Here is a 23976-nt window from a genome sequence, read left to right on the forward strand (position 1 = left end):
CATCATCACCACCATCACCATCACCATCGTCACCATCATCATTACCATCATCATCACCATCATCATCGCCATCATCATCACCATCATCATCACCATCATCATCACCATCATCACCATCATAATCACCATCATCATCATCATTGTCACCATCATCATCACCATCACCATCATCACCATCATCATCACCATCATCATCATCACCGTCATCACCATCATTGTCACCATCATCATCACCATCATCACCATCATGATCACCACCATCATCATCGTTGTTGTTGCTGTTGTTGTCATGGCCAGTAGCACTCGTGCCCCTCTGCCCTGTCAGGCCACATCCAAAGTATGGTGATCAGTTCTGGTGCAGTACATTCCAGGTCAAGAAAACAGCATGAGCGAAGACATGGAGATGGGAAATCAAAAAGAATGTCTAGCATTAGAGAGTAAACCTCTGAGCCATGGGAGGAGAACACAGAGAGATTCTGATGTGCATGGACAGAAGCTCCCATCTGGTAGCGGCAAGCTTCTTAGTAACATAGGAGACAAAGTAATATGCTGAGCAGAAGGATGGTGTTTGGGGCTGGAGGAAATGATAAATCACTTTAAACAATTTTGAGGAATGTAGGAGAAGGATTGCCAAGCAGCATTAAGGGCCCGCCTGAGGTTAGACTGCATGAATTTAGAATAGCTCTGTTTTTCCCTTTCTCAGGCAGGACTCCATGGCTCAGGGGCAGGAGTGAAGGAAGTAGACATTTGGTGTTTCCCAGGATTGGGCATTGCTAAAATAAATGGAGTGAAAGGGCCAGGGGATGCAGTGGTCCATTGAGAGCCCTGATGAATGGCTGCTCTGGGCATCCAGTCTGGCTAAGAGAGGCAAGTGAACGTATACTTGGGAGGGTCCAAGAGACTACAGGTCTTGATATGGGTGGGGATCATGTTTAGCACAAGCATAATGACGTGGGAGAAGCAGAAGGATCGGGGAGTCAGAATTCAGCATCTTGCAGGTGGAACAGTGCTAAGGGTCGACGAGTCACAACACATAGCCAAGCTTGTGGATGGGTGATGTGGAGAGAAGATGAAAGTGACTGAGATGAGGAAGGTAAGAAATCATGAAGCTATTGAATTGGAAGGTTTGTCAGTGGGAATATTAAAGCCATCTGGAAAGATGGCAGGGTATGGAGATGGGTGAGGTGTTGGAGGTGAGGCTTGTAGGAAGATTGTGGGCCACATTCTAAAGTCATCAAGGAAGGGGGAGAGCGTTCTAGAGGCTGTAGACCGAATTGGGCTTCTCCATTCCTACAAGTCCTAATGGTCACTCATTTCATTGATTCTCTGTTCACTAACGCCCTACTTCTCTTCTCCTTTTGCTTTTTTGCTTTCTGGGTGGCCAGCTGTGAATAAAATCCTACTTTACCGTCTCTGCTCTAGGTTCTGGGCTATCAGCAGAGACAGAGCTGCTCATTTTGGAGATTGGGGTCATCTTCATTGCTGGAATGTGCTGAATGATGAGGGAATATGGAGTAAAGAAGGGCCCCTGATCCAAGTCACTGTGCCTCAGTGGTCTTACTTGTCTAAAATATAGCAGTGTTTCCAAAAATGGCCCTTGCTTTTGTATCAAGCTTGCCGATAACTCGACTTATAGCATCCGTTGTTTTCATTTTGCCGTATAACGTACTATGGTTTTTCCCCTTATTTTGAGCTTTTCCTTCAAATAAGAGTTTGACTCATATTTGAAGCCTCATTCTGATGCAGAGGCAGTCCCTGGTTCTCTAAAGCAATATTCAGGACTAGGCATTTGGTGTCTCTCAAAAGAGCCTGCAATGAAGGCTGTTTTAAGACTATCAGTATCCTTCTGGTACTGTTGTATGGTTGTGAAAGCTAGAATACTAGAGTCTCTGAGGAACTGAAAATAAGCATCATACAGAGATCCACGGAGAGGTTTTTGGTGGATGTGAGTAGCCTCAGATACGTTACAAACAAGGAGTCACTAAGAAGAAATGGAATAAAGGAAGTTATCCAGAAATGAGAGAGCAGAAAAGATGAGCTACTCAGATGGAGAGGGCAAAGGATAACTGTACCCCTATTGTATTCTTATGATATCATGTGTAAGGCTGGAGTAACTGAATCGATCAGTCAAGTTACCCTGCTCCACTCAAAGTAAGTGATAAGATGCTAAATCAGTCAACTCTTGGTATAGGCTTTGGACTGTCTTTCCAACTAAAGTTGCACAAAAATCATGTTTGGGGAGGCTGAGGAAATGTGGGGTTTTCTCTAAGTTATCAAGCTACATAAAGCCAGTCATTCCAGAAATTGGAACAAGTATGATATTCTAGCTAAATGCCCTGAGAAGGAAGAGCCTGGGAGGTCCACTCTGGCCTTGGGTCTTCTCTCTGCTCTTGCCCCAAACATTTTGGCTGGAGGAGAATCTTGCAAGCCTAGAAGGGTCCAGAGAATGTTGGACGTCTCATCATCCCACCAGTGCTCTAGTGGCTTGGATCAGTTGATGCCAGTGTTGGTATTAGGAGTAAAGGACAGACAGATGCAGATTCATGGTGCCGCAGGAAATCCAGCAAAGGAATGAAGCCCTGCTTAAGGGGACCTTTTGAGCACCCCGAGAGTGAGAGAAAAGAACTTCCAGAGACCAGATCTGCCTCAGGTGCTCTCTGAGCTTGAGGTCACCCCTGAATGCTGTATGTATTGGTGAGAGACTATGTCCCAGACTGTTTTTGTAGGGGGAGGTTTTGTACTAACCATTCCTACCATACACCTTAGTAAATAGCCTTTTCTAAAAGCTATCTCAACATGGCTGACTAAAGTGCTTATGTTGGGGCAACTAGGTGGCTCAGTGGATAGAGCACCAGCCCTGGAGTCAGGAGGACCTGTGTTCAATTCCGTCCTCAGACACATAACACTCACTTCCTATGTGACTCTGGGCAAGTCGCTTAACTCCAATTGCCTCTCCAAAAGAAAAAAAGTTACATAAAGTGCTTATGTTGACTGATAATCTTAGAGAGAAGCATAACAGTAGGGGCTTGAGCCCCCATTAGAGAATTACCCCAGACTCCTCAAAGGTACCTCAAGAACCTTGAGGGAGAGATGTAACCTTGCTCAAGTATGGAAAGGGTTGCCTTGTGAGGATTCAACTTGTTTTATTGGACACTGGAAGGCGGGGCTAGGAGCAATGGCTGAAATGTGAAGAAAGCCTTAGGCTCTGAGTAGGCTCTGTCCTAGCAAGGACAAGTGTCCATGAGTGTGATGGAATGTCCAGGAGGTTGTGGCTTCCCTTTCCCTTGCAAGAGACCTTCAAGCAAAGGCTGGATAACTGTTTGTGAAGCATAAGGTCACAGACCTGTTGCTGGAAAGTACCTTTGAAGTCATTTAAGGTTAAGTGACTTGTCCAAAGTCCTATAGGTGGTAATAATAAAACCTAGGACTTTGATGGTGCCTTAAGGTTCATAAAGTACTTTACAAATATCATCTCATTTGTTCCTTATAAAAATCTTGGGAGGTAGGTACAATTATTATCCCCATGTTACAGATAAGGAAACTGAGGCTGGATTTGAACTGACTGATCCAGAACTCTATCCATTGTACCACTTAAGTACCGAGGTATTAAGTGGCAGAACCACCCGTATTTGATGACTACAAACTCAAATTTCCCCCCACTATACTCTGTTCTAGGAGGGGCTGTGATAAGGGTATGTGAATTGGGTCGATGGTCACTAAGTTCTTTCCCGACTCTGAAATTCTGGATCCTGTGATCTGCGGTACGACAGACGCACTGGGCATAGATGGACCATACTGGCTATTGATCCATTCACTCCAGGTCCCATTGCTGCTGGCCTCTTAACCTGGAATACATCCCACCTTGGTACAATCCTGAGGACGACACTGAAGGACGTGGTTCTAGCTTCTGGTTCTTCGATTGTTAGTGCAGCATGGAAGCAACATTGTTGGGAATGGTCAGAAGCTTGGAAAAGTCACAATGAGCAGGGTTAAGACTCACAATTATGCAAAATATACGCAAAACCGTCATTCAAAAGATTGACTCAACTCTCGCCATGTTCTTAGGAAAGATGGTGAATGTCAGCCTCTGCAGCTCAGAAGTCTGCTCTTGAGACGGTCACATAGAAGTTCATCTTAAGCATATCTCTGAATATGGCCATCTGTCCTGTAACTATGAAGGCCAGCTTCCTCATCCACCAAAAGGCCGATTAATATTATGGAAAAATTATTGCCCCACAAAGTATCTCAAACTGGTGCAATCCATTCTTAACCAAAGACCAAACGTAAATTCTTCTTTATGCCAACAAATTTGTGACCTCATTAATATATATGTTCCCTTGGTGATGCGGATGGCAGTTTATCGAGTGTGACTTTGGTCTATTAGCTTTCATAAGATCACCAAGGGGAGCCCCTAAATGTGCTAGGGGCCTACACCACCTCAGTTGTGTAATCCATATAACACACCTTTGTCCCAAATTCTACTCTCAGATGTTGTTGGATTATACTTTCTAATCCATTCCACTACTCTCCCATTTTATGTGTTAATTAATCTTATTCATGTTCATGGTTATGATTACTAATTGGGTGTTTTCCTTCCTCTTATCTTCTTGTACTTTTTTCCAAGTCAACAGTCCTCTGTTAAGTACTCTTTATATGCCAGACGCTGTGATGAGTGCTGGGGATACAAAGGCAAAAATCAAACCAAACCAAAACAACAACAACAGCAAAAAACAAACCCCAACCCCTGTTCTCCAGAAGCTCAGAGTCTAATGGGGGAGACAACGTAGAAACAATGATGTACAAACAAACTGTTGACAAGATAAATTGGTAGATAATCTCATACTGGGAAAGGCTTCCTGCAAATGATGGAACTTTAGCTGAGGCTGGAAGGAGAATGGCTCATGAAGAGTCCAGGTTGGGAAGGTCTTTACAAGCTAAACAGACAGTTTTTTATTTGATCCCGGTGGTGATAGGGAGCCATTGGAATTTGTTGAATGAGGGGGGTGACACGGTCAGACATGTGCTTTAGGAAGAGAGGAATGGAGGATGAAGTGCTGTAGTGAGGGCCAAGCTGAGACTTTGTAATATAAGTTTATTGTGAAGCCGCTCAACCAGGTTTCACCATTTCCCCAGCTTTGGTTCGCAGCATGTCAACAGGAACAAAGAAAGTGGATGGTGGAAATAATGCACGGCTGGCCTTAATGGGACAAGATTGGTGGTATGAAAAGGACAAAGAATTTGAGAAGAAGACAGTGCAGAATTAAATGGCTTCCCCTGTGGTCCACATGGGGAAGGCAACAGAGTGTAGCCAGTAAAGGGGGGATGGCCTAGGAAGGTGCTGAGTGGAGGGATTGGAAGTCATGGTGAAGACCGAGAAGGCCCAGGGTGGTAAGGCAGAGGGACAGGGGAGAGATGACAGATGGTGATGAGATAAGAGAGTTTCAGGTGGAAGACTTGTAGTGATGGCAAAATCAAGAGTGGTGAGAGAGACAGAGTTTGTTGAATACCATTCAATCTATGATTGAAGTAGTTTCCTTTCCATTGCCAAATAAGAGAGGGTTTGGAGAGAAAAATAATGAGTTCTCCATTGCTTTCGGTACTGAGACTACCTAGACAAATAGACGGTGCAGTGGATAGAGTGCTGGACCCAAACTCAGGAAGTTATTGGGTTGATTAGTCTTGTCCAACTCTTTGTGACCCCATTTGGGGTTGAGTTCAGATCCAGCTTCAGACACTTACTAGCTGTGTGACTCTGGGCAGGTCACTTCAACCTCTGCTTCATTTTTCTCCACTGTCAAATAGGGATAATAATAGCATCTACCTCCGAGGATTGTTGTGAAGATCAAATGTGATAATATTTGTAAAGCACTTAGCACAGTGTCTGGAACATAGTAGGCGATTAATGTACGCTTATTCCCTTCCTCCTTCCCCTTTCCCAAGGATGAGGTTCACTTGATCCGTCAAGGGCAGCTATGTGCATTCTTACCATCTGCTTTATCAGCTCCCCATTTGCTATTTTTGCTCTATCCTTTCCAATCCAAAGGTCATTCCCTGTATCAACCCCCCCCCCTCGCCCCCAAGGAACTTAAGAGTTGATTGGCTCTTCCTGCCCTCTTTATTCTGTTTGACTGCTTACGGGGGTTGTGGCCCAGCTCACCCATGGTGGATGAAGCCACCATAGGACATCCTCAGACAGAGAAACTGGAGGGAGGTTGGATGCAGTCCTAGCCTTGGCTTGCTTGCCCTTGGCCCCCAGTACGGCTCCATTCTCAGGCTGAGGATTGCATCCAGAGGTTCCACCAGCTTCTTCAGAGGTACTTCTTTGACTATGTGATTTACAGAATTTTATACAGTTTCCCCATACCTGTTTTCCTCTCTATTACCATGGGATTCATGACAAGCTCTTTATGGATTTCTGAGTGGGATTCTTGTGGTCTCTGGGACTTTTCCATTCTCCCTGTTGCTGCAGAACTGACTTTTTTTCAGGAGTTAGAAGGAGTTAGAGGCTCTCGGCAGGTTCTTTCTTGTGTGAATGCTATCAGGGATGATAGAAGGCATGGTGAGGACGTTGCTGAAGTAGGGCCACCTGGACCCTTGGACGCTCCCCCTCTTCTTCATGGGGATTGAATTGTGATTTACAGTGCCTGGTACTCCCACTTAGCTGGCCCTGATGACTCGCATAGCCTCAGCCTAGGTACTCAGCTGCGTTGTACCACTGGCTTATTCATTTGCTTCTTTAATTTTTTATATTACATTTTAAAATGAACAAATTAAATGAATGAAAATTAATTTATTTTTATGTTACATTTAAAAATTAACAATTAAATATTTAAATTAATTTAAAATTAACAATTAATTCACTTCTACCACACCACTCCCATGACTAAAAAACAAAAACAAAACTCTTTTTAACAAATATACTTAGTCAAGTAAAACAAATTCCCACATCGGCCATGTCTAAGATTGTATGTGTCATTCTGCATATACCTACATCATCTACATTAGCGTTCATCACCTGTCTGTCAGGAGGTAGGCAGCATTACTAGACTGAAACACCAAAGAGATCAAAGAAAGAAAAGAGGGGTCTGTAGGTATAAATATGTGCATACCAGCTCCCTTTGTGGTGGCAAAGAATTGAATTCTAATGGGATGACCACAATTTGGGAACAGCGGACAAAGTATAGTATAGAACTATAGTGTAATGCTATTAGGCTATGAAAAATGATGAAAAGGACAGTTTCTGAGAAACCTGGGAAGGTTTGTATGAACTGAAGCAGAGTGAAGCGAGCAGAACCCAGAGAACAATATATACACTATGACCAACATGGCTTGTACACCTTTTGAAGGAGTATGGCCTTCTGTAGTTGTGCTGATCAAATTTGAAGCTTTCTAAAATACTGTCCTCTTGCCTCTGATTTGGAGTCATCATCCATTCCAGTGGCAACTCCCTTATTTACAGTGTCTGAAGGCGATGATTGTTTTGTTCTAGAAAGCTCTGCCAATCTGACTTCTCTCCCCTTTACCCCGCCCCCCAACTCATTAGGCTTTTCTCCTGTCTGTTGGGATAGATTTTCCAGAATTCATTCATTCATTCACTCACTCAGTCATTCACAAACATATATTAGGAACCCACAGGGCCATGCGGTACAATGAAAAGAGCTTTCACTTTGGATTCAAAGCATTTGGGGTCATATTCTGCCCATATCATTTCCTACCAGTGTGACCTTGAGCAGGAGAGTTTGTCTCTTTGGCCCTCCATTTCCTTCTCTGTAAAATGAGGAGGCCAGACAAAATGTGGACTCCAATTTCCTCCTCTCTCTATATCAATAATCCTACGATAGATCTGGTCCTGTTCTAAATGCTGGGAACCAAAGGAACCCCCACTGTGGCATTGCCTGCACTCATGGAACTAAAATTATATTGGGGATTACGAATTACATGAATTACTTAGCGTGTAAGTAAGTTCAAAACTGCATACAAAATTAATCCAGGGTAATTTAGGGGGTACTAACAATTGAAGGGCAATTGTTAGTAAAGTTAAGGTGAACTTTGAAGGAAGTTGGAGATCCTAAGATGTGAAGATGAGGAGCAACTGATTTCCAGGCATAGAGGACCGTCTTTTCTAAGGCATGGAGGTGGGAGAAGGATGTTATATGCAAGGAGCAGTCCAGTTTGTCTAGACTATAAAGTCTATGATAAATAATGAGAAAGCAGTCTACAAAGGGACCCTGAAAACAGGATGGGAGGGGCTCTAAGTGCTAACCAGAGAAGTTCCTAGTTGAGCTTAGAGGCAATAGGAGCCACTGGGAATTCTTGAGAAAGGGAATGATGTGGTCAAAGCTGGGCTTTAGGCATACCACCTCATAGCTGTACAGAGAATGGCTTGGACTGGGCAAAGGCTGGAGAAGGGGGACCCCTGAGAAGGATATTGTAATAGTCTTGGTGAGTGGTGAGGAGGAACTGAAGCAGGGTGGTGACTGTGAGTGGAGAGAAGGCAATGGATGCTAGATGTGGGGGTTGAATTGACAAGACTCAACTGATTGGCTAACTGTTAAGACACATTTCGAACATGTATGTTTTAAACACATCTAATAGATGTGTGCTTTCTTTCTTTCTTTCTAATTTCTAATTATTTCTTTCTAATGACAAGAGTGTTCCCAAGTCCACCATGGTAAGGACTTGGCCCTGTTACATTAATGCCTTAGTTACCCAAGAACTTTGTGGATGATGAGGAGAGGGAGGAATATTTCTTTTTTTTAACCTTCTAAAACAGGAGTTCTTAACCTAGGGCCCATGATCCTTCCTCCTTACTTGGATAGATTTCAGAGGGTCCATGAGGCTGTTTTTGAAAAAAATATTTCGATAAAACTGTATTTAATATAATTGTTTTCCTTTGTGATCATGTGTATTGTATTTTTTGCGTTTTAAATGTGATTATGAGAAAGACTCTATGGACTTCACCAGAGTAGCTGCTCCAGGGGTCCATGACCTCAGCAAGGTGACTACCCTTGGGCTAGAGAATTGTCAGAAGCATAAAACTGGAGGTACCTCTGGAGGACCACCTGAAGGCAACTTTGGTTTGTTGAGGAAGGATAGATCATTACGTTCATGGTGAATAATTTTAGCAGCTTTGAAAAAGGAGACAGCCACATGGCCGTTGAGCTGAATTGGTGGAAGGACTTTGTTGCTAATCTTGACCCAGTGAGGCTGGGGCACCCATGCGTTCCCAGTGAGCTGGGGGTAAGGTCAAGTTTACAATCCTGACCTGTGGTACTAGAGAGGCGAGGAAGGCTGGATTTCCAATTCATGAACTGTTCTATTCCCCTGCCTATGAGGATAATTAGTGGGCATTTCCTTGACCATTGATATTGAATTTTGCAAAATTATAATAACTAAGGTTGGCCTAAAGAAGAGATATGAGAATTCACTTCCCTCCCTTCTTTACAGAAGTGGTGGATTGTGGGGTGTGGAAAATATAGTACTATATAATATCAGACCTGGGTTATGTGTTGGTTAGTTTTGCTGACCTGCTTTCCTCTTTGCCCCTCCCCACCTTTTAAATCTTTATTACAAGAGATGGCTCTTGATGGGAGGGGGCATTACTGGAAATTGTACATAATGTACAAAATAGAAATACAAGAAAACAATAAACAGAAGAAATCAAGTAAACAGAGAAGGGCAATAGGTGGGATTCTGGTACTTTAATTGGTGATGGCCCATTCTATCTTTAATCATTGCTGAAAGAAATAGGAGAGTCTGTGCAAATACAAGGAAGAGAAATCGCACCTTGGAGAAGGGACTGTTATTTTAGGTTGTCCTCTCTTCTGCATATCTGAGATGATAAACGACTAGGTTTGATTTAACCTGTGGGAAACAAATGAGCACATTAAACGTATATATTTAAAACAAATGCCTAGGCTAATAGAGGCCTCATCAGCTCCCAGAGGGCCCCAGGGCCCCTCTCCCATCCCATAAATGCTCCTTCCGATGTTTTAACACAACTGTGAGACTGTCTCCACACATTCTTGGGAAACTTCTTTTCCATTCCCAGGCTGCTTGGCGCAGTCATTATAGCCTTGTTCCATTTCCAAGATGCCTGATGGGACTTCCAAGATCTATTTTTCCTTTATGGGGAGGAAGAAAAAGGGAAGTGGACTCCAGCATTTTTCTTCATTATTTCTTTAGGGAGAAATGGTAAAGAAAAATAGCGACTCCCTTACAGGGAAAAAAAAAATGTTTTTTTTTTTTTTTCTATATTATAACATTTGAGAACATGAATCCCCCCCCCCCCCCCTGCCCAATGAAAATCAGAGGACTGAGAAGTGCACAGGGCCTCTCGTGTGATTAAAAAATTAAGTCAGATTTGTTCTCATTCAAATTGGGTCTTTAATTTTTTGTTGTTGTTGAAAAGCTTTTTGTCAAACACGGATGTAAAGATGGTTTTAATTTAAGGGACATTATAGCTGAATGATATCATCATGAACTAAAGCAGCTCCCTTCTTTTGGGGGAGTATTTCGTGCAGTCGCTTCCCGGGGAGGGGGCTTCTCTTCCTTTCCTGGTGTGATCCTCCCATGCCTCCTTGTGCGGGGTGCGACCCGGTGTCTATGCACACAGGCTTTATCTCTGGACCCTCTCTCCAATCTCTCTGCTTTTCTCATCATGGCCACCTGAGTTCAGGTCTTCTTCACCGTTCCTTGGCCTCCCTGCCCCAGTTCTCTCCTCTTTCCAGTCCATCCTCCCCGGAGCGGCCAAGCTGAGATTCCTAAAGCGCGGCCCCACTTCATTACTGCCCGCTCTGCTCACAAAGCTCCAGTGTCTTCCTCTGCCTTCTTGGATAAGATACAGACTCTTGGTTGGCACTGAGATGGATCACGGTCTGGCTTCGGATGACGGAGCTGTCACTCCCTGCCCCACCCCACCCCCTGTGGACTGTAGGTTCCAGTCAAACTGACTCAGGATGGTATTCCATTTCCTGCCTGTTCTCAATGCCCTTCCTCCCTTTGGTAGCTCCACCTCTGTCCAAAACCGAACCCCTTCAAGAGCCCTTTCTAGGTGCTCCCTAGTTGTGAGTATTTGCACAGTGCCTGGCACAGGGTATGCCAGTCTAGTGCCTGGCATATAAAAAACCCTTTAATAAGTGCTTGTTAACTGACTTCCACTGTACTAAGTTAGCACAGAATACATTTTGTATTTACCTGTATCTCCTAGTAGAACGTAAGCCCACTGAGGGCAGGGCCTACTGTGCTTTTGTCTTAGGCATCTTGGTGGCATAGTACACAGAGCGAGTCAGGAAGATCTGAGTTTGAATCTTGCCCTTTGCTAGCTGTGTCACCCTGGTCAAGTCACTTCGTCTCTCTCTGCCTCAGTGTCCTTATCTGTAAAATAAAGATGATAGTATTTGCTACTCGATGTTGTTATGAGGATCTCAATAACATGTACAGCACTTTGCAAACCTTAAAGCTCTATAGAAATGCCATCATCATCATCATCTTCATCACCATCATCATCATCTTCATCACAATCAACATCATCTTCATCATCATCATCATCATCATCATCTCTATTATCATTTTCATCATTATCCTCTTCATCACTGGTCTTTGAGGTCCTTTTCAGCCCTAAATCTGTGATCCTCCATACTTGCTGTATGATCCTGGGTGATAAGGAATGACTTAGTAGATAGAACGCTAGGCTTGGAAAGACCCGAGTTCAAATACAAACTCAGACACTAGCTGTGTGACCTTGGACAAGTCATTTTACTTCTACTTGCCTCATTTTCCTCAACTGTAAAATCCTATTTTTTTCTGGGAGGGGGATTAGCTAGCATACCTCACTGTTGGAGTGAGGCAGAGCACCTCAGATGATGGGGTATACCACATTGGAAGGGGCACACGAGTTCCAAAATGCCTTCTGAGAAATATCTGTGGAAGGTGTGACTTTGCTTACCTAGAAATGCTTAGTCTCGTTTTATTCAGTTCCAGGTTCCTTGATCCTCAAGGGCACATTTAAGGAAAATGCGTGGGCCATAGCTGAGTGACTGGAGCAGGCTGGGACAAAGGCGAGGGACCCTAGACTTGTCTAGCATTAGTGCCACGAGTCCCTAGACCTAGGTCTCTGTCTGGGCTCATCACCCTTGTGACCCTGCATGCCTGGGACTGTGGCTCAGGGGATTTTCTGGGGGGGCATGTGCTGCTTGCCATCTGTGCTCTTGGCCCAGATTTTGCTCACTTCCCCCATGTCCAAGACGCCAGCTCATCCTTTTGCTCTTGATAGGAGTGGGATTGTAAACATCAGTGGGCACACAAGCACAGAACTTTTTCATAAAACACTTTTTTTGGGGGGTGTCAAACCTGAGTCCGCACAGCCTCCCCTGTGTTTTAGCACCTCATCCTAATACCTTGGAGAGACTCAACAAACCTTTCTGGTATGTTTGTTTTGGTCCAGGCTTGTGATTTCATCAATCTAGGGCTCTCCCAGTGTGGAAACTCCATCCTCCACCAATGCGCATTGGCAACTTCACTTACAATTGATCTTAAAACGTTGCCTGCATGCACTGAGACATTCACAGAGAAACACAGAGTTGAGAGTTGGAATGAACCCGTCGCCATCTAGTCTAGCCCGTGTGCCACAAGAACCCGTGCTAACATATCTAGCAAGTGAACAGCCAGCCACTGGTATGTAGCAGGTGCTCAACGGTGCTTATTGACTTGACTTTTGAGCTAGGTCAAATGTTTAGTGCCTTTCAAGGTTAAGTGACGTTCTCATGGCCAAACAGCAAACATTCATCATAGGGAGGACTTGGGTCCATGACTTCCTGATTCCAAGGTTGATTCTGCATGCGTGAGGTCACATGCTTTTTTTAAAAAATTTTTTAAGACAATTGGGGTTAAGTGACTCGCCCAGGTTCACACAGCTACACATGCTGCCTTTGGGAGCCGTAACATGTTTATATTTGTGGAAGCAGATGTAGATATGTGGTGTGTGATTGAGGTGTGTGTGTGTGTGTGTGTGTGTGTGTGTGAGACATTGCAGAAATGGGTGGTTTGTCTTGCTCATAGGATGGCGGTGTCATGGGCATGTGCAGGTGCACTTATAGGAGCTGGACAGGGCCTCTTGTGTGTCTTTGACAATATGAAAATTCACCAGTCTTGATTTCCCTTTCAATGTGGCTTCTTTTCTGTCTCCATGACTATTTCACAAACCAAAGCATGTGAAAGAAAGGGCAAAGAAAAGAGTTTCTCTAAAGACATGGCTTCCATCAAGGCCTGAAGAATCAATCGTAGCATTCCTGGGAAGCCTGTGCCCCATGGAGCAAGTCCCAAAAGGCACGGATGACTCAGTCTTTCTGTCTCTCTCTCTCACAAACGTGCATGTTGGGGCCTGGAGAGAAGACAGCACTACCGTGTGGTTCCCCATAGAGTAGGATCTGTGGCAACATGGAGACACAAAGGGGCAAAAGGGTCAGGTTAGCAGAGAGCCATCATGTGAAGGCACAATACAGACCTCGCCTCATGTTGGTACTAGGGCCCCGTGGGCTGTGGGGCTGCTTGACCCCCGGCTCATCTGAAGTTCATTTTCCTTGTCGAGATAATAGGGTTTTTTTTGCCACCAAACTCAACATAACATTCCAAGTCTAGAGGGCCATGTTCATTTATGGAGTAAATCATGCGGGAATCCCAGTCAGGCATTTGCTGCCCTTTAGCTGAGCTTTGGGAGGGACTAGTCACCCCTTCCTTCCTTCCTTTTCCCATAACCCAAATGGCAATGTGAGGAGGCTGGTTGAAGTCCAGTCTTCCACACCTGTGGAAGATCCACTCCTTCTGACTGCTTACCTGGGGGAGCGGAGACCTTGTGAAGGTGGTATTAGTTTTATTGGGGGTTGGCCCTAAGCTTTAGCTTTTGTAAAAGGATTTATGAATAAAGCTTTAAATAACAAAGACAATTCTTTTTTTTTTTTTCGGTGTGTCTCCTTTAGATCCTGAATTTGCCTACATTGATCAATGATTCCAGATATAAAACTAACTATCTTCGGGTCCAGAACAGAAGAGAGCTCATTACAACACTATCAGCACGGTGAGTAGTAAGTGCATCAGGAGTGGTATGGTACTCTGATCTGTTCATGGGTGACTATGGGAATTCCTCTCCTAACGTCCTACTTTCATGGCTTGGAGATAATCCTGGGTTCCTGAAGACTGGGTCAGCAGAGCTCAAACTCCAGGAGAGGGGCTTCCATCCAGAAGCCTGCACAGCTCCATTCAGGGAGCTCCTTGCCAGGTGCTTCTTCCACAGCAGAAGACAACCTCCACTACTCATGAAGATGAGTTTTCCACGGGCCGCACCTTAAAAGAAGGACTGATCTGTACTGGGGGGAGAAATGGCCGCACCATTAAGATCAGGCATAGTTAAAGGCAGAATATGAGAAAGAGTTACTTGGTGCCTGGTGATATTTCTTTGCCTAAATAGATCCTCTTGAAAAATCTCTCTGATGAGCTGTTTCACAGAATTGGCTGATGAAAAGAGAGACATACAGGGAATATACAGTGAATAGCAGTCATGAGTAGGTATAGGATTCAAGGGCTGGCTTCAGAGCCAGCAAGACTGGGTTCAAGTTGTATTTTTGACACATTTAAGCCATGTGACCTTGGGAAAGTCACTTAATATCTCTGTGTCTCAGTTTCCTCATCAATAAAATGAGGATAGTAATAGGTATTGCATCCATCTCGTGGGGTTGTTAAGGGTCTCAAATAAGGTGGTGAATGCAAACTTTAAAGTACTCTATAAATGCCAATCATTATTACTATTCTAATCTGTCTAAATCCCTACTGTTTGCACAATTATGGTCAAAGAAAAAGTCGTGCACCGGGTGCAAGGAATCATTTCTGTAGACCTAGCAGAGATCTCATTGATCATCTAATCAGGTTTGTCAGATAATGCATTCAATCCCAAGAGCATCTGAGCCCGATTCAAATGGAATTGAGAAATATTTAGCAAATTAAATAAAAACATGATAGACCGTAGATAATTTAACATGTGATCTCCTAAGTCAGAATGGGGCCCTCGTGGATCCTTTAGCAGCCCTGCTTCTATTTGAGTCTGCCACCACTGACCTGGCTCTACCCCATCATTTTACAGATAAGGAGACTGAGGCCTTGCCCAAGGTCACACAAGCAGTGAGTGTTAGAGGCGGGGTACCCACCTGGGTCTTCTTAGGTCAGAGCCATTACAGTGGCATCCGGTGGTTAGCATGGCTCATCTGAAAAAGCTGGCTTCTTGGGCGTTTCAGTAACTGCCACTTTTCTGATTAACCATTTCTGGATGACAAGCTTGAGTCTTTCACTTCCAGAACCTGAATTGTCTTTGGAATCACCAAAGATTAGCACTGATCAGAGTATCTAATTATTTCATGTCCTAATTTAGTCATGTAAAGGAGGAGGAGGAGCTTGGAACATCAATTTCTAGAGCTTTGACTCACTCCAAAAAGGAAAGGATAGTCAGTCTTAAAATTGCATTCCAAAACATGAAACATTTTCTTCTTCTTTTTCTTTCACTTTTTTTAAAGGAGATGAAGTATTGATACTTTTAAAAAAGAAAACAAAACAATTCCACAGTCATTTCCTGGTATGTTCCAACCTCTCCTCTCCCTGGCCCCCAGCATTCTCCCATGCAACAAAGAAAAAACACAAAGAAAACTTACCTGCACCATGGCCTTACCTGACTGTTGCTTCGACTGCCATCTCTCTATCGGGAGAAGGAGATGTATTCTGAAATATATTCCACGGTTACTTCAAAATTGAGGCAATACTTTTAGTATTCCATCAGTATCCTCTCTTGTGGATTTCTGAAACAACCCTCTTCTAATCCCAAACCAAACATTTAATAATAAACTGGTTGACTGCTGATTGATTGATAACCCTGATTCTGCCAGAGTCTCGGATGGCAGCCACATAGGCCAGTCCTGTGCTCAGGAAGTCACCCCTTATGTCAAGGACAAAGTATGACCTTTTCTCTTTGGCTTTCAAAACTCTTCCCAACCTGATGCTAACCTACCTTTGTAGGTTTGTTAAATATTGCTTCCTTTTGCACACTCTACATTCTGTCCAAACTGGTCTGTGTTATTCTCCCTACAGTCTCCCTCTTGTCCTTTGTTCAGGTTGTGCCCCATTCTTGGAATGCCTTCCCTTCTCCCTCTGTCTCTTAGATTGACTGGTTCTGTTTAAGCGTTCTCCAATGTTATTTCTTATGCAGGATCCTTCATGTTATCCCCTCTTTGCCAATGGTGAGGGCTCTCTGAATTAGGGTCATTTCCCAACCACAGCTCAGACTCCAACCCATATTTTTGCTTTTGACAGTAAACCTTGGTACAGAGACATTTACTCTGAATATATTTTGTATTTATTTCTCCGCATATGTTATTTTCTGGAAATAGAGTATAAACTTCTTGAGGACAAAGAGGGACTATATTAATCCATTAGATTGTGAATTCCTTGAGGTTATAGACTGCCTTTGCCTCTTTTTATGTCCCCTGCTCTTAGCACAATGCCTGGCACATAGTAGGAGCTTAATAGATGCTGTTGACTGACTATAGCATCTCAGTATCTCTAGCAACTAATGCAGGACTTGGCATATAGCACGTGCTTAATAAATACTTGTTGAATTGAGTGATGAATGAATGAATGAATGAATGACCTCTACACATCCACACTGGGAGATCTTCTTGGTATATTTAGTTTTGTTGTACTGCAGAGCTCGGTGAATTTTGTGAACCGAGTAGCAGCTTCAGTTTCTCTTGGGTGAGCAAACAAGTTGGCTTTGTTCAGATCATAACTTGTTGTTGTTGTTGTTGGGTTTTTTTTAAACACCATATGTTTTTATAGATCACTGTGCAAACATTCCCAGAAAACGCGGCTCGGCTCTTATATTTTACCGCTCTTCCCTTTTCCCATTCAGGGATCTCCACAGGACCCTCTGAACCCATCTTCCTTCACCTGTTTCCTCTGGCCTTGCTGGCTTTGAATTCTCCTCCTTACCCCGTGCATCTCCCCGTGTGCCAGATTCTCTCTGAATCAATGGGAGCTCTGTGTGGGGGGCAGATCCTCAGGGCATGGCGGGGAATGCCAATTGGCCTTTCCCCTTCCCGGTCACTGGTTAAGTAGAACTTGAGCTCTGCGCTGAGTCCCGAGAGCCCTCTGTAATTAACCTTTCCCCACAATGAGAATTGGCCACTGAGCTCTCCTTTTTTGCTTCTTTCTTGCTCGCTCTCTCAGGCCATTTTTAATTCATTGATATGACTTTCTCTTTCACTCCATGGTTACCAAGTTTCAATAATAGTCTCTTGTGAGAAACTTTATCAAAAGCTCTTTGAAAATCTAAGTAAATTATATCCACCCTGTGAGAAGAGAGGATCTCGAGAAAAACATCGCCCATGGGCATAGGAAAGTGTTATCTTCTTATGAACCTTCAGCTTTCTTATGTTCAGGACCTCAGAGTTTGGCCATTGGTTTCATTTGCCTTCAGATTTGCGTTTCCTGGTATGAACTCTCATGGCAGCGTCTTGCCCTGTGAGCTTCAGCCGGACGAAACAGAGATTTCATCCTTTTCTGTTTGGGGGTGAACTCCATCAATGGATCAATCAGCCCCCCCAGTACCTTTGTAGGAGTCACAGGGCTTCCCTGGAGGTAGCTGGGGATGATCACAAATCACTGTCTTTCAAGTAGAACCCTGTACTTGAACTGCTAAAGAAGCTTCCTCCTTGGGGCTGGCTGGCATTCAGGAATGTAGGTCCCAACCATATTTGACAATGTATGCCTCATTCAGTATCTGTAGTCCACCGCTTCTCTATTGAAAGGAAAGAAGGAGTAGTACTTCCCATTAGGCCTCCGAAGTCATGGTTAATTCTGATTTTACAGATGAGGCTTGGAAAGGTGAAAGGATTTGCTCATTATATCACATGGCCGATGTGTCAGAGGTGGAATCTGGGGACGCTCCCTCGATCAAGCACCCACCTGCTATGTGCTAGACTTTGTGCTCCGTTATGAGAATACAAAGACAAAACTGATGATGGCACCACCAGTGGCATTCCATCTTCTTCTGTGGTAGCCACACATACTTCTCACTACAGAAAACTGTATAGAAAACCTCTTCCTTGCGACTGTTAAGTCTTTGAAATGGATTTTCTTGGTGATGTCTGCTGATCCGATGAGGAATGTCTCAGCATCTTCTATTTGTGGTCTGTGAAAAGTATAGCCCCTGCCATTTTTAAGGCCATTGGGGAAGGCCTGTTTTCTCTGGGCCTGTTAGTAAGAGTCCCTTCCTGTGGCCTCCAGACTGCGTTGGAGCAGCGGTTCCCAGAGTCAAGAAGCTTGTCCCCTTTCAGGATTCCTGCGTTGCTATGTAAACACCACAGTTGTTCAGTTGCTGTGAACAGCATGGGAGGGGTCTTTTGTGAGCAGTCGCAGACCGAGTCTGTTTCTTCCATCAGCATGCTCCTTCTGTGTGCCATGGACCTTCAAGGAAGCTGGACAGAGCGGCTAAGCCCGCCCCCTTAACATCTTGTCCTCAGCATCTTATTAGGAGAATTGTGGAATGACATCATTACCATCATTTGAAATGCAAAGCCCCCAGATTTTGTTAGCCCATTTCATTCCATTGTATTCAACAACTGTTTTCTTATTAATCATTACTTGTTGGGAGCCGTGCAAGGCATTAGTGAGACAAGAGAAAAATTGAACAGGTTCCTAGCATCAAAAGATCTTAAAAATGTTGAAAATATTTATGCTTTTTTTCCATAGGGTCTAGCCAGATCAAGGGCTCTACCCCGCTGGGGAATTCTTACCTGGTCTACCAGTGAATCCTAAGACCCTCCCTAGGCCTTTCCATCACAGAAAAGGGGTGTATAGGAAGGAGATATGGAACCCTGCCCTTTGAACCCGTTCCCACCAGCAAAGGGCACTATTACAAAAGAGGTCACCACCTCAGGGGGAGGCAAGCCTTCCAAGATCTACCGTCTCCTCTAATTCATGTGTCATCTATTAGAGGGCAGATGCTGTCTTGCTCTTCTATTTGTTTGGCAAATTGTAATTGTTTCATAATTTTAATTAATTAATTAGTTCATTCATCAGCATTTCTGCTTGCCCCCAAATCCTCCAACCAATGTGTTCCCAAGTTTTCTTTAAACTGTATCTAAAATACTAGTTTTAAATTCAGAAGACCTGAAATCAAATCCTGTCTCTGACATTGATTACCTGTGTGATCAAGTCAAGGCAGCATATGTTCGTTAAATGCTTACTCACTGACAGGCGCTGGGCTAAGGTCTGTAGAACCATGTTCTTTCCCCTCCCTGGGCCTCAGTTTCTTCATCTGTAAAATGAGGATGCTGGACCAGTGCCTCCTGAGGCCCCTTCTAGCCCCAGGTCTAGGAGTCAGCTTGGAGTGTAGGAAGTAGATAATCCCCTTTCAGAGCCTCCCGGGAAGGTGAGGTGGTGACCTACACCATTGCCTTGGCTGATGGAAATGGTACAGGGCAGGGCTAGGGATGTCCTTCCTGTCACCCTCGCCTTTTCTGGGATTACTTTTGGCTTCACTCTGCTTGGTGCTGCTATTGGATGGCACACAGGCTCTTTCAGGGAGAGCAAATTCACATTTTTGCAATCAACTCCTTTCCCTACAGGCAATGGTGCGCAAGCACACGCGTACACACACACACACACACACACACACACACACACACGCAGAGCGCATCACACCACATACACCCTTCCCCTGAAGTGCTTTCAGGTGCGCCTGTTCCCCATTCATGGCCAAGAGGCAAGACTTCTCCATGGAGCAGGCCATTCTATCCAAGGTGTTGCAGAAAAGTCTGTTTACCCAGCTGCTCACACTCAGAACTGAAGGCTGAAGCAGATTCCCACCCCTCCCTAACTGAAATCCCTAATAAGAGACACAAAGGATTGCAACCCAAGTCACGGAAACTGAACCCCCTCCCCATCTTTTCAATTCTATGCCAATGAAACTGGGTTGGAACAAGACTCTGAACCTCCGGGGCATGTTTGGAGGGAAGAATGTCTGCTGAAACATGGAAGAGAAGGATAAATTGGTGGATTGGGGAGACAGCAGAGGGAAAGAAGAAAATGAGGACGGATGAAAAAAGATGCGGAAAAAAATGAGATTCAAAGCATGACGTGGAAAAGATCTCAGAAAGCCTGGGGCTAGAACAGGCTCTAGAACGTCTTCATTTTGCACAGGAGGAACCTGAGAATCAGAAGAGGTTGGCTGACCAGCCCTAGGTCACAGGGTGGGAAGTAGCAAAGTCAGGATTTGAACCTGGATTGTACCTTTTTGAAGACTAGGGTAGCATTTGCTCTTCCTTAGGCCTGGGGCATTTTTCCCAGAAATCACTGAAGACTCAGCAATCCCATCAGTCAGTCTTTCTGGCACCCAGGCCATGTATGGTGACACTCTCTTGGCATCTCCATGCTTCCCATGGGTTTCAGTTTTTTGTTAACTATTTTTATTCAATCCTTCCAGTTGAGAGAGAGGTGCTCAACAAATGCTTATTGTTTGATCAATTTGTGTTAGATTGTCAGGGATCCTCCTTTAAATAGCCTTGACCTCCCGTGGGTGACCTCTCACCTGATGACACCTCGGAGTCTGAAGCCTCATTCCTTCCCACACAAGAAGCTGCTTCCTCCAGAGACTGTCCATCATAATCCTGATCACCTCCTCCAGGAGGGCCATCACCTACCTCGGGGTGGGCACCTGATCTTGGTCGGTGCCTTTGAAGTGTCCATGGCCACTCAGATTTAGCTAACTGGCATGGAATTCTCCTCCATTTGAGGCAGTATTTGCTTTCATTTGTGAACGTTGAAATTGACCATTTGTTTCCTCACAAAAAGGCCTGGTTTCTCCGAATGAGCGCTGGCCATCTTGCTGCCCTGTCCCTCACACCCTCTATGTTCTGGCCCGACTGGGCTCTTATGTGACATTCCATTTCTTGTCTTCAAGCATTTGCACCAAGTATCCCTGTGCCTGGCATGTCCTCCTCCCAGCTCAACGCCATCTCTCCTACAACAAGGCCTTTCCTTATCCCTGAAAATTGGAATCCCCCACCCCCGACAAAATTCCTTTTCTTATTTTTGTTGACTTTGCTGTGTCCGTGTTGTTTGCTTCCAGAAGAATGTAAGCTCCTTGTGGCCAGGGACAGTTTTGTGTGTGTCTTCTATCCCCAGCACCTAGGCCAGGGCTTTGCATACATTGTAGCTATTTAATAAAACCTTATTGAATGAGTGACCAATTGTCCATGATCAACTTCCTGCCACAATGAAGATTCACAGCTTCCTGGACAGTTGAGGAATATCTGTTCCTTGATTTTGCCATTGGAAATGGAAGACGTTCTTGTTGTCTTTGGCTGTTAAACTACTAACCACGACAGTCACATTCGCCATTTATCCAGGCTGTCAAAGGCAGAATACAAAGCCCTCTTCCTTCCCAGACCCTTTGCCTCCTTAGATGCTCATTGGGGGACACTTCTTCTGGCCAGACCCGCCAACCAAGCACCCCCCTCCTGAGTCTGTTTTCAGTGTGTGTGAAGAGACCCTGTAACTGTCTGGTGTCTCTTGTGCCAGGGCCAGATCTCTCTTCATACTGGTGCTCACGTTCGTGTATCGTTTCTGCTAGTCCTTGAGGTGGCGCCTTTCCTTGTCTAGCTTTCTGCACAGTGGAGGGAGGAATGTGGTGAACTTAAGGGGCCCTCCCTCCTCAGTCTCCTAAAAAGCCATCACCAACATCACTCCTAGAATTCAGTCCTTTGGCTGTCGGGGGACAGGACAGATTCCAAACCTGTTCGTTGAGATTGGGGCTCTTTCCGCCTTGTAAAGAGAATTCTTTCTGACCCAGAACCCAAAGATGTGCTTAAGTCAGAACTCAGAGTGAGGGCAAAATGGGACCAGAGCTCTCTTTTTAGGAACTTGTGATGTAGAGGGCTGGTTAGTAAGTCTGTGCTGACAGAAAGACCTGCCTCTTTCCTTATTCATTATGTCAAAATAGAATGCTAGTGGGAGAAGGGACTTGGAGGCCTTCCTCTTCAATTTTCACCTGGGGAAATTGAGGCTGAGGATGGGGGGGAGTGAATTTTCCATAACCTCCCTGCTGGCGGGTGAAGGAGTGGGCTCTTGAACCTGAGAGAGGTTTCCAGCCCTCCCATCTAGTGCCTATCCCACTCTGCTGCTGTTTCTCTGAAAGCCACCCCTCTAAACTTCCATTTTCCCCTTGCTTTCCATCCTGCTTTTGGAATGCTTCTGGCATGGTTGGAAGAGGGAGCTGTGAGGTCCCTCCAGCTCTAAATCCTATGAACTTAGAAGAAAGAGGTCGTCTGCTCGAATCTCAAGATTTATTTATTGATTTATTTATTTAGCTTCTAGCCTCTCAATTTGTAAATTTACTTTTCCCATTCTTTGGGGAGTTTTCTTTCCTTTATGGTGAATTGTTTTCTTTCATTCTTTTTTTTAAACATTTGCTAACTTTGGGGAGAGAAAAATCCAGACATTGGAATGTCTGAGTTTATTTAAGCCTCCGAACTCTATTCAATTTAATGGGAATGATAGGGGGAGGGGGAATCCCAATGTTGGCCCGGAGCTGGGCGGCTCGCACAATTGGCATTTCTGGTGGCCACTGGTCTTGGTTGGGGTTGGAAAATGAAAGGAGCCCTTCGGTCTCCTGTGAGTCAGCTAGGCTGGTCCAGATTCAGGTCCACTTCAGCTCCAGGGTTGCTCCCGAGGGCGGAGAAGAGCTGGCGAATTTGGGCCCAGATGGAGAGGAGCATCTTGTGCTTCCATGGGAGACGAGTTCAGTCTTCCCCTTTGGTCTCGCCATCTTTGCTCACTTGCCCCAAATGGGTCAAACATGGAAAGTCCCTGAGGGCAGGGACTGGTTTATGTTTTATCTTCTTGTACCTAGTGAGAAGCATAATGGCTGACACATTTTCTTGGAAGTGGGGTGTGGTAGTGTCTAGACTTCCCAGTGTGGAAACTCTTATCCTTGATGCAGATTGGTGACTCCCCTGTAATTTACAACCCTAGAGAATTGCCTGGAGTTAAGTGACTTAGCCAAGGTCACACAACTGATTTTACAGAAAGAGAACTTTCCTCAGGTCTCTCTGCACTACAACACATTGCTTCTCCTCTGGCACATTTAAAAAAAAATCGAACCTGCAATTTCCTCGGTAACGTGTAACTCCCAGTGAGGAAAGTCTCCGTGCCAGTACATATGAGTCACTTTTTGGAAGCCTTTAGAGAGCTACGTGAGGTCTGTGAGAGCTTGATGACTTGTTGAGGGCAACCCATATCAGAGGTGGGACTGGCACCCAGGCCTTCCAGATTGAGAAGGCAGAGCTCTGGCCACCACCCGACGCTGCCTGTAAGGTGCTTCGTGAATGCTTGTTGACTTGAGTCTTTGGCTTAGTCTTCTCCAGCACTGGTGAAATGACCAGCGCTCTGCATACAGAAGGTATCTGATAAATGCCTGTTGAGTGAATAAATGAACAAATGGGTAAATGGGTCGATGGCCTAATTTCATGACACACTGTACTCACATTGCGTCTAAGAACTCCTTTCAGAAAGAGTCTTTTCAAGGATTTAAGATATTCCAGCTTAGACTTTGGGGGGATTCCTAGGGTTGGAATTTAAAACTGGAAGACACCTCAGAGTTCACCCAGTCCATTTTATAGATGAAAAAAACCGAGGCCTAGAGAGTAGCAATGACTTGCCCAAAATGACACAAAAAGCAATTTAAAAACCTGGGATATGAATCCAGGTCCTTGGCCTCTAAATCCAGTACTTTCTCCTTTGCAAATGATCAAATTACAAAATTATCAAATGAAATAAAATTTGTAAAGCACTTAGCACAGTGCCTGGCACATAATAGGCACTTAATATATCCTTCCTTCCTTCCTTCCTTCCTTCCTTCCTTCCTTCCTTCCTTCC

The 23976-nt window shown here is 44.6% G+C and overlaps 1 protein-coding gene across 6 annotated transcripts in view; it reads left to right on the top strand.

Moving 5' to 3' along the window:
• The window catches only part of SUGCT (succinyl-CoA:glutarate-CoA transferase), a 629460-nt gene that overhangs the window by 227229 nt on the left and 378255 nt on the right, over positions 1-23976 (top strand). For all 6 annotated transcript variants that reach the window (XM_027835947.1, XM_027835950.1, XM_027835951.1 and 3 more), the window contains one exon: positions 13977-14074. In XM_027835947.1, coding sequence (XP_027691748.1) covers positions 13977-14074 — 98 coding nt within the window. The remainder of the gene's footprint in view (positions 1-13976; positions 14075-23976) is intronic.

The sequence above is a fragment of the Vombatus ursinus genome, unplaced genomic scaffold, assembly GCF_900497805.2.
Source record: "Vombatus ursinus unplaced genomic scaffold, bare-nosed wombat genome assembly UNPS02014817.1, whole genome shotgun sequence".
Lineage (NCBI taxonomy): Eukaryota > Metazoa > Chordata > Mammalia > Diprotodontia > Vombatidae > Vombatus > Vombatus ursinus.